Source organism: Chelonoidis abingdonii, chromosome 3 (genome assembly GCF_003597395.2).
Source record: "Chelonoidis abingdonii isolate Lonesome George chromosome 3, CheloAbing_2.0, whole genome shotgun sequence".
NCBI classification, from domain to species: Eukaryota; Metazoa; Chordata; order Testudines; family Testudinidae; genus Chelonoidis; species Chelonoidis abingdonii.
In genome coordinates this window covers 171,508,205-171,520,222 of record NC_133771.1, presented here as the reverse complement: position 1 = coordinate 171,520,222, position 12,018 = coordinate 171,508,205, and the positions used below count along the sequence as shown (strand labels likewise).

The 12,018-nt window shown below is 37.6% G+C and overlaps 1 protein-coding gene across 2 annotated transcripts in view; it reads right to left on the bottom strand.

Annotated features, from left to right (window-relative positions):
- The window catches only part of SPATA17 (spermatogenesis associated 17), a 175,159-nt gene that overhangs the window by 91,651 nt on the left and 71,490 nt on the right, over window positions 1–12,018 (bottom strand). For both annotated transcript variants that reach the window (XM_032786263.2, XM_032786264.1), the window contains exon 6: window positions 10,642–10,765. In XM_032786263.2, the coding sequence (XP_032642154.2) occupies window positions 10,642–10,765 (124 nt within the window). The remainder of the gene's footprint in view (window positions 1–10,641; window positions 10,766–12,018) is intronic.

Sequence of the window (12,018 nt, the reverse complement as noted above, 5' to 3'; positions counted from 1 at the left end):
TGTGATGCTCTCTTCCCTGCAATAACACATTCTGACTGGTTCATTTGAAAATTCATTTTAATTAAGCCAGTACGATTTCATAATGCAAATACACTGCACGGGGATAGCGTGAATAGCTGAGTTACCTCACTGGTTACAATGGGACCAATAAACAATGAGTTGAGATTGTCATGAATGGACATAGTGCTGTGTGGAAGAGAAGAAAGAAGAGAGGATGGAGCAGTGTGACAAAGGAAAGAATAGAAAAGAAGCAGGAAAAGGGTAAAGCCGCAACAAAGAGGAAAATGTTGAGGGATGGCTCCAGGCTTCAGTGGCAATTAAGATATGCATATGGGAGAAAAAGAGGAACTAGAGAAGAGGGAGAAAACATGATGGGGAGAAAAGTAGAGGAGAGATGTTATTAAAGGTCAGAGCAGCACTGATCATGCTCATTCTTGGACAGGTAATACCTGTCAATATAGCAGTATTTACCAGATTCCAAGTGACAGAATCTAATAGGGAGCAAACTCTGTGTAAGTTAACTGAGGGGACATTACCTTAACTGTATTTGCTTGCCCAAGAGCTGGGAAATCAAGGAATCAGTGTATACATCACTCATCTTGAAGTTTCATTAAAACTGGGATACCATCAATGCCACTTCTTAATCAACCAGAAGGGTTGCTGTTGAGAAATGTATGGTACTTCATATTCATGCCTTCTTCCATCCCATCCCTAGTCTCCCTCTTCTTGTACACCAAATGACCTTTCTCTCCTCCTTACAATATACTTATTCTCATAGTATATTTTCAAAAATTACCTCCACAAGATTCCTGCATCACCTCAAGCTCATATTAGCACCAAATGCACTACTATATATTGGCCAAATTTAACCCTATAATAATTAGATTGACTTCAGTTGAGTTGTACCAGGGATAAATGTAGTGCTCTGTGTCTGAACAGTTTACCCTGTAACTGTTCTAGATTGTAAATTCCTTGAGGCATGGATTCTGTCTTCTGTGTTTGCACAGCACCAACCTGAAAGTTGACATTCAACTTATAACTCTCTCTGTTCAGGTTTCAGAGGGGTAGCCGTGTTAGTCTGTATCAGCAAAAACAACTAGGAGTCCTTGTGACACCTTAGAGACTAACCAATTTTTTTGGGCATAAGCTTTCGTGGGCTATAACCCACTTCATCAGATGCATGATGAAGTGGGTTATGGCCCACAAAAGCTTATGCCCAAATAAATTGGTTAGTCTCCATGGTGCCACAAGGACTCCTCGTTTTTTCCCTCTGTTCAATTACTCACCAGTGGAATAATCCCAGCCTCTTGCTGGCACAAATGACAGTAATACAAAGAAGACAACTTTTTCACAGATCTTTGCTATGTACACGTTTCATAGGACACTCAGCCTATTGCTTAAAGTCTGCCACTAATGCTACCCACAGGACTGCAGCAATTGGTGCATTGCCTGGAGAAAACAAACCACAGATTATACAATTTTGATGCAGAAAAAGGACCTTTAGGTAGCAGGAATTTTTAAAGAGTGATTTTACAAAAATACAGGACTCAACTATTCTTTGAACACATGGCCTTGCTTTGTATGCCTAGTAGCAGTGAAGTGCCTAGCAATTTTGTGCCTTGCAGGAGCTCCAGGAGCTATTGTTTCTTGTCCAGGAACAATGTCTCCAAGAGGTCACAGGGATCCCTGTTACTGCATTATATTTTTAGAGGGTACAGCATGAACCCAGCAGCTGGGCCATTCCTACCTCATCCCACTCCCTTTGGGTTAATCGGCACAGGCAGCAGCACTGGACAAGAACAGTCTTTCTTAGGAGAGCACAAAGACTGTAATTATGCCTGCCCCCGCCGCCCCTGGGGCACAAAGGGTGGGTAAACAAGATCTTGTGACCCTTCTATCTTGCAGTCCTGTGCAGAGGCTGGCATAGTCTAGACCACCGTATGCAGCTGAATGTATATGCCAAAGATGACTTTGATGTGGCACAGCAAGACCAATGAGACTTGCTGATCAAACATATATTTGGCAAGTACTGTAAGACAGACTTAACGTAGACTGAGAATCCTTTGAAAATAATCATTTATGAAAACAAAATATAAAACTATAAAGAAAAGAGAAAAGTACATTACTTACTAATACTATTAAAATGTAACTGAAAGTCTGTTGGAGAGCTGGGAAAGCTCACGTTCCCTTTTTAATTTAAATGGAATCTGTAATGGTACAAGCTTTGGAAAGGCACGCGAGACATCTAACTTGGTGACAAGTAGGTGAGGAGTGTGTATAAAACACCCACAGATAGGTGATTGGGGGTGCCTCTACTTTTGAACTAAAGTGGTTACATTTTTTTTATCTCCAGGAAATATGAGTACCTAGGTTGAATGATAATTTCAGCCCAGGAATGTTTTAGAGATAGGATAGTAATAGGTATAATGGTAAAGAGGGAGGAAATAAAATGTAAAAGGTAAGAGCTAATTCATTCTTCAAGCACAGTCCTTGGCCTTTCCTAAACATAGACTGCCAATAGTAACGAATTACGTATGGCCATTTTGTGATGTGGACTGTTCATTTGGGACTAAGCTCAAATGACCAAACCTGCAGCCTTGCTTCTTACACTATGGATTCAAAGATCAGAGGCCAGTGCTTTATCTACTGAGTCCTCACCTTTATAAGAATAAAACTGCCAGGTGTCCAAAGACGGAGTGGGTGCCAAACAGTGTCACTTCAGACCAATTGTTTTTCAAGTGCTTACAGGACCACACTAGATTAATCAGGTGTGCCTTTTGAATATTCATTATTAGGCTTTGGTAAGGAAATTATTTATAAAGTTTTATCCTGATGTAACTTCACCGGCTTCAGTGGACTTAGCTTCTGATTTACACTGGTGTAAATGTAAGGATAATCAGTCCCTCAGTACCATTCCTATTTGTTATGGTCTCTGCTTATAGGAACAAATGCAATTGAGAAAATAAACAATGTACTCAGTAGTTATTTGACTTGTGGTAAATTAATCTTCAACACTCTTTCAGACACAGCAGAACTGAAAAGAGACCTGAAGGTATTCTTTTTTTTATCTGCATGAATTTACAAACATCATTATCATAGCTTCCTACTCAGATTTGAACCTTAGCATTCATAAACTGAGAAGCTAGCATGAAACCTCCAAGCTTAATTACCAGCTTGGATCTGATATCTCTGCCACCAGCCAAAAATTCCAGGGTTTTGGCTCCCTCTGGTCTCCCCAAAACCTTCCCTGGGGGACCCCAAGACTCAGAGGCCCTGAGTCTCACACCAAAGGGAAAACAACCTCCTCCCCTTGTCTCCTCTTTATCTCATCCCCAGCTCCCCCTCCCTGGGTGTATCCTGGTGAGACTGTAACTTAAACTCCTGACTGCAAAACAGAGAGGCAATTTACCTCCCCCCTCCTTCTTCCTGCTGAGCTATGCAGATTCAAACGCTAGTCAAGCTAACACAAAGAGATTTCCCCTCCCTTCGTTCCCTAGGCTAACCAGAGAAAACTCAAACAGGTAAAAAAAGCTTTATATAAAAGAAAGAAAAAAGACATAAAAAGATTCTCTATATCAAGGTGCATAATAACAGGGCTATTGCTTATAAGAAATGTATATGAATATAACAGCCTTATGCAAAAAGAATACAATTAACATTTCCAGCAAAATACACACATGTAATAACAAAAAACAATAAAAGCTTACTGTCTTTTCTACCTTTGTACTCACAACTTGGAAACTGAAGATTAGAAGCTTGAAGATAGAAAGAGCTCTCATAGCTGAGAGAGAGCACAGAACAGTGAGACACACACAAAAGACGCACACCCCAAAACTTCCCCCCCCGAACTTTGAAAAATCCGGTTTTCTGATTGGTCCTCTGATCAGGTGTGTGGTTCCTTTTGTTAACCCTTTACAGGTGAAAGAAACATTAACCCTTAGCTATCTGTTTATGACAATCATAAATTAGTAGATAATGTTATATGTGAGTGAGTCACTGAATGCTGCAAATCAGTGGCTCAATTATGATTTCTACAATAACAGTAATAAAGAAAAAAAGACAAAACTGATATAAAAGCCTATGAAACCCTCAACCTGAAGCAGAAGAGCTACACCTTTACCTTATTCAGAAAGTGAGCTATAGGTCTGTATAGCAAACTCAACCACCTTGCAAGCAATGCATCCATAGCCTTGAAAGTGAATTCGACAAAGGTATAGCTGGAAATTAGGCCTTATATCCAAACATAGAATCTTACCAGGCCTTCCAGTGTGGGCCTGGCTAAGTTCATGGATTAAAGAATCTGTCCTAAGGAAGGCAGACACAAAACTTCTTCAAGCCCAGGGTAGTTACTATGAACACAAGGACCTTGGTCAGTATAGATTTATCAGTGTTTACTCTCAAGCTATGAAAATCTCCTGCAGGGCATGAATGACCCTGATATAAGACTGGCCTTTTGAAAGCCAGTTGCTTAAGCATACTAAGTCCTTGACACAGTAGCTGGACTGCATCACAGCTAAACACTGGTTGAAAATCATAAGGACTACTGCCAGTCCAAAAAGTAGCAACTTTGTTTTGTTATTTGTGGTTTCCCAACAAAACTTCATAGATTTTTATAAATTTTAAGATAAGATGGGACCATGTAATCACCTAAACTGATCTCCTGAATAACAGAGGCTCACCAGTTTTTAAACTGATCAGGTCAGAACCTTCAAACTGCATGACAGTGCCCTTGGCCTTGCACTTCAGCAGAACAATCTGAATTCTGACAGTAGGAGTGTTCCTATAAGTGAGAAGCTGTAGCTAGAGATTTAGAAGCTATATCAGAGATTTAAAAAAAAAAAGCCTAATGGTATGCTTTGACACTTCTTGACCTTCTTAAAGCGCTCCAAAAATTTCTGTTTCTGACCTCAGGAAAGTGCTGAAGACATCTTGGATCATAAAAAATATATATATACCTTGCCTCACCATTTAGTAATTAGAAGCACAGAAAGTCAAGGCTGCCAAGAAGTGGGCCTTCCTTCCAAAAAGCTCAAAGTGTTTACATTCCTTTTTCCCAGGAAAGGAAGACACCTTTCCCAAATTAGACTTTCCAACCACTGCTGAGATCATTAAAATGCCAAGGTAAAAGGTAGAAAAAAATAATTCTAATTATTCTCTCAGTATTCAGTAGAAGGAGTTGAGCTTCCCTGAGGCAGAGACAGTTGAAGCACAATGATTCTACACTTCCTTTGCAGACTCTAACAAGCAGTCTTTGATAGGGAAACCTACCTTGTTCTTGAAGCTCTGTTATCAAGAAGCTTATGAGGATTCTCTGCTTAGGAGCTTCCAAAAGAATGTCAAGAGAAACTGATACCCTACAAACTGAGCCTTGGAACCCTAAGTATCACTGAGAGGAGAGGAAGAGGCAGTCAGCACAGCCTCCTCAGGAGATGGGGAACAATAGGGCATTTCAGAGGACTTCTCAACAGTATCCTCCTCTGACAAAATGATGGATGTCACATCCTGTAAAACTGCAGAACTAGGAGAATCAGTCTTCTTGATCTTTATAGGAGGTGCAAACCTAGGGCTCGTCAGCAATGAAGACACAGGTTTCTTACCAGCCCCCTCTTACTGAGGACCCCTCTTCTCTTGATGTTACAGAAGAAGGAGACTGAGGACTACAGGGACAAAAAAATCAAAAGGGCACAATACCCAGAGAATGAAACTTCCCTGGTAAGTTTTCCAGCCAGGCAGAGAAATGGCCGAACAGAAGATTCTGTACCTGAATCAGGAGCACTAGGAAGAACACCAGCAGAACTGAATGAGTCAACTTTTCTAAGAACAGAGGGTCTCACATATTTGCATGTGTTTCTGCTCTTGGATAAATAGAGGATCTCATGGAATTGTTGACAATATCAGTCTAGCTGATCCCAGCTTGGTGGATCCAAGAGAAGAAAGTACTGGGCTTGGAACCAAAGATGGATGAGGCCTTCAGTGTGAGATTATGAGCTTGGGGCAACCCAGATGGCCAGTACTGCTCAAAGAAGTTCTTTGGCTGTGTGGCCAGGTTTACAACTCCCACATTATGCCTCTGTGGAAGTAATGCCATGAAGGAAAACTTTCATCGTTTGAGCTGCAATTTTCCATACTTGGTCTCTATCTACAAATGAATTTGGTAGAGAAAAGTTGAGCAAAATCAGTTCCACTGTTTAGGAGCAGAAGGAGAATGAAGAAAAAATACACATTTCCCATCACCTTACATGGTAGTGTGGAGGAAAAGTGGGTCAGGGGTGAGGCAATACTATTTCACTGATTTGCTATTCCTTCTTCTAATGGCACAGACAGTTACAACAGTAGAGGTTACTTGAGCCTTTGACATACAGAGTGTCTCCATAGCTGCTAGAGCCCTGGATTTGTTCTATCATACATCTACAAGAAAAGTCTGAATTTCACTGCTATTGTGTTGTGTGCCCAAGTACATCTGGGAATATGAGCTGTTAGAATCATGCAGTGACTGAGACATGCAGTCCCTTGTCCCATCAAGCATGGCCTTTTCAAACCCAATCCTGTGAAGTGCTGGACAATTCCTTTAAGGTGCTGAGCTCCTTCACCTTCCATTGATTTCAAAGGCAGCTACAGTTTCTCAGCACTTTGGAAAATTTGCCTCTTAATCCATTTGCCACATTTACTTGCTAATATGTACTTAGAGGAGACCAGGTAAAACCTGTACGCTTATGTCTGAGTTCACTAATACAAAGAGAGAAAAGAAGATATATTGTACATATTCATAATAGAAACATTAAATTAAAAAATCTTATTTTTAAAATATTAATTATATTTAAAAGGGATCCGTTAACACAATAGTACCAATTTGAACACTGCCATTATGGACTGATAACAAACTGAGCTTAAGAAACTGTTCATGATTTGATTTATAAATGTAAAAAGAGAAATAATAAAATAAAAATATAAAATAGACCTGTGGAACTTTTTTTACTCTATAATATGCTGCCAACATTTGTATTCAAAGAAATAAACTGAACAAAGGCAGAGTTTTTGCTAACCCTGTCATGCAATTTTTAGCTCCATTCATTTTTAAGGTATCTCGTTCATCATAAAACATAGCACTTATACTGTTTATTTAAAAGCAGATAAGGAAAATATTGTTGAGCATAAATACATATAAGTTTATTTAAAATTCAAAAGAGAGTTCAGTTTTTCTAATAGAATTTAGTTTGATAACAGTTTTGACACCTTTTCCAGATATTTCTTTCTATATTCCACAATGGAATCTCTTGCAAAAAGCAACCAGTAGGTGGAGCAGACAACATAATTTATTACTTGATAACAAGGGCATGAAGTCTGTAGCGGTTTCTTCATAATTATGGGAATCATGTAGGAGAAATGTTCTTCAAACAAAGGAAGCTCATATATGTTAGTTGTTACTTATCTAGTTATTGAAGCTATTGATACATAAAGCGAGTTGATTAAAAGCTCAGTATTTCATAAGCATTTAGAGTTCATAATTTATTTCTCAAGGCATTATTTTCCAACTAATTTAGTTTTATTCAAATGAAAAATCACTCTCTATTTTCAAACCTCCTCTTATAGCTACAAAGTTTGGTCTGTATTTGTGGTGCATGAACAACATCAACTACATAGAGACAAAAAATAGATATGTTTATTTTCTAAAGCTGTAAAATTTATTTATGTTTTGAAGTTAGTGGGATGCATAACAAACAATTTTCAGGGAACAATGTTGATTAAGTGTGTGACAACAAATTAACTCTATTACTTCTAGTAAATATTGATTATGCAAATATGCTCAAATGTTTAGATTTCTTCTGAAATGTAATTGTCCAGAAGATACCTTTATTTTTAAATTAATAAATTCACAAAGGTCTGTTAATTCAAGCACTGATGTATAGCTGAAGTAATCATGTATCTATGTTAAAATGTTTGTATAAATACAGTGCATATGTACAAACATCAACACTAAATTGCTATATTATTGTAAATTCTTATAAATAAATTGAGTTCATTATTTACCAACAAATATAGTAAAATGGTCATTTTAAAATGTACTATAATATGGTTTATTTTTTATATATATACTCTGTTAAAAGCTATCACTGAGTTTATTGATCCATGTTTTATTTATTGTAAGCATGACACAGGTTAGACAAAGTTTTACACTATATTAAATACTACATTAATTTGTAGCCTTTGTAAAAATATAACTGTTGAACTTGTAAGCACTGAGGCACTCGAGTATTCAAATTGTTGCAGTCACAATGGCAGTCAATTTTAATGTTTGTGCTGCAGAACATAAGGAAAAGACATCAACATGATATCTCAAGCATTAGCCCCACAAGCATCTAAAGCTACAATTCTGAATAGTCTGTGGAAGACTGACTTCTTCAGATCTATGATAGCCTATTTTTAGTCTACAGATGTTAATCTTTAGCAACATTTGGGACTTCCTGAATTATAAAATATCCTAAAATAATGTTGTCAGTATTTTGCTTGAAATTTTATTTCTCAGCTATGGTAAAATGTTTATGGAATAGGTGATGGAAATAGCAACAGCAGAGAGTACTGATATTTAATATCAATAACCATTAAGATTATATTATTTTACTAACTGTCACAAAGAAGCAAATCAATATAGAAAGGAGCTAAGAAAAAAACTCCAAAATCATATTTCAATACTTTTGCTAAACTCGTTCATTTATATCAAACCATCTTGCTGCATGAAGAGGCAAAATGCAGATACAGCAATTTAAATAAGTGCCAGTAATATACAGGAATTTAACTTACTTTTTCTTATTAGGGAATAATAGAGGGGATTTTTTTAAAAAATAAAAAAATAATAGCTCAGTTCCTAGATCAGAATTCAGTACCTAACTGTGGCAAATTTTGTGGCCTCAGAGTCACCCTGGCAGTGAGCAAAACTGGAGTGTTTTTAGTTCTGCAAAGCCTTGTTCGTCAAGCTTTGCTTTTGCTAAATCAGAAACCAAATCCATCAGACCCCTATGCTTACTGCTGCCCTCCACCAGGAAAACCTTAACTTGAGGACTGAGGTACAAATGCTGCTGGCCATCCCTTAATGATGAATCGTGGGGTGTAAAAGTCCCCACTGGTAAAGGAAAATGGAGTTTTCTAACCTGGCACTATCAGGAACAAAATGAGTTCATTATATTTAGACCATAAGTCATTCAGTTCATCTCACTAGCCATCTAAAAGAATGGTGAACATTCCGTAGTTTAATTTTTCAGATACTAAAGGTCTAGAACATTTTATCCACATTAACACTTGATTTGTTAGGCTGCCTTATTTCTAATAGTTTTGCTTGATGTATCTGCTTAATATTGGAATTATTATAAAAAAAAAGTTATTTTTTTCCAAATAATGGTCCAAGAAAATGTAAAGACTTTAAGAATATTTTATGTGGAAAATGTGCTATTTCTACAGCTGGCCAAATTATTTGTGGTGAATAATATTCAATTACTAACTTAGGTCTTTTCCTTGTTTGCAAATTGCTTCTGAACAGACCTTGAATTTTAGTAATTTTGCAATTAAATTTACTCATTTTTACTAATGCATTCACTTTTCAAAACTGACATACAATTAATATAAACAAGTTTCAAACTATGGGTCGATCATAAATGATTCAAAAACACTGAAAAAGGCTAAATTTGCCGCCACTGAGTCATATGGTATTGTTCCTGCTCCCTGATCAGATGACTGATAATTTTTATTGTAACAAATAGCTAACAATGAGTAGCAAACAACAGATAGGAAATAATGAATAACAAATGTTTTGTTCACACCTGAAATTTCACATGCAAAGACAGGTATTCACATGAAGAACAAATATTCACCAAACAATCATGGAAAGAAAAATACATTTGCACAAATGTTCACAAATAGGGACTAGCAAGGAACACAAATATAGTCAAAATAGAACAGCCCTTCAAAATTTGAACAAATGTTCTTAAATCCTGTTTTACCATATAAATTCGGCTCTATTAATTACTAACAAATTTGACTTCCTGTCAACCACATTGTATAGGAAGACTTGAAAAGTCTAGAAGTTGTAGCAGTGCAAGCAAATTAATCAGCAAATATTCAAAATTCCAGATGCATACCTATGTGAAAATAATCAAGGTAAATGTGCTGATCCAGGCAGTTCTGTGAAAAGCTTTAGCTGAAATCCTATATTTACAATGTATTTTAAAACACAGCAGAAGAGCACAATATCAATCCAATCATTAGCTCAATTAAAAAAGAAAAAATGAAACCTCTCCCCAGCTTAATAACTTGTTAGTTCTTGACAAGTGCAACCACACAACAATAAGCCAGTCAAAATGAGTTTTTAAAGCGAGGTTATGGCCTTCGTGTTGTGTTATCACAGTGGCAGATCAAACTGCTGACTTAGACTCTTTCTGCCAGCAATGTTGTTACTGCCTCTGTGAAGCTGCTGTCACAGAATAGTCATGGTACCTGCTCTCACCTATAGAAAAGCACTAAATTGAACTCAAAGTAGTGTCTTTGTGATATCTTTTCAACAAGTCATGTCCCATTCAGCCTGCTAGTTTATCTCTGTCAGGCTGGGGGCCCAAGTGGTTTGCATGAGCTGTCAGGAACAGGTATACCAACCTGCTCTGTGCTGAGGAGGTAATGCATCTTTCGGGCTTGGTGATCCTTTTTCTTTTCTTCTCTTTCTAGGTCTTTTTTCTCCTTTTCTTTCTCCTTCATCTCTGCAAACTCCTCTAGTTCTTTCCTGCATCAAAACAACTCTTTGTTATTTACGGTCCAGAGGTGAAAAAAGATGCTAACACTTTTTGTTTTTTAATTCTTTCACAGCTGGTTTTCCACAACATTCAACGTGCTGCCCTCATCTATTAACAATCAATGGAAATCAGTGGAATATTAAAATCTATTTGGTACATTCTGCAATATAGCAGATGGATTCTATATGGATGTAACTAACAGTTGGTACCATTAAAGTGATTAAATCTACATTCTATGTGTATTGTACAGTATACTGTATTTATTCATAATTCATTCATGTATATTCTTTAGCTTTTATTTTGAGGAAGATTTTGATGGTATTATTTAAATATTTTGATAAAACAGAAGTAATAGATATTCTGTGCACTGTTTTATCAAAAATCATTTTACTTTGAGTTTCTATAAATGTAATTTATTTTAATGCAATAACTTCTTTCAAATGGACATCAGCATTGTAAATTGATAGTTTATATTTCAGCTAGTACCTTGTGACAGAGTGACAGATCATGACCCTGTGACAGACCCTCTACCCCTTCTGCCCTTGTGTGAGCAGAAGGGTTAGAAGGAGGAAAGGTAAACTTGACTATTTGATATCCCTCTCATTGCTGGATCACTGAGCCCTCTGCAGGTTTGAGGATCTGTGCATGGAGAAGGGTTGAGGCATGGCATGCAGGCAGGTGAGCAGGGTCCAGAGGCATACACCTTTCATTAAATACATGTGAAGTCCTTGGGAAAGACACATGCAATATTAACTTTCTTGGTGATCTCCCTCCTCAGCGTGGAGCCTTTCTGACAAGGGTAGTACAGAGCAGCCCCAGTCATGAAGAGTCCACAGGAAAGCCACTGTCAAGAAAACAGGTTTTGGGGCAGGGATTCCCGGAGCCAGTGTGGAGGGACACAAGGCCTGCTGAGCAAATGTTCCTGTGCCTCCAGTAGTTCTTGGAAGATCCACAGGGTAGCAAGAGGCTGATCCCACTGTCTGCTTTGCAGGGGAACGGCAAGCTCATATTTCCAGTAGAACAACCTGAGGTAAAGTTTGCAGAGATTTTCTCATCAATGGCTTCTTCACATGGATTTTCTCCAAGAGGACCAGTCTGGCCCCAAATTATGCAAAATTGTAGAGTAAATTAATGTCCTATACTAAGCATAATTCAGTGTTATAGTTCACAGTGCATGTGTAGTGAATTATTTTGACCCAGTTAAAAGAGGTTAGCTTGATTAATGGGTATTCACCCACGAAAG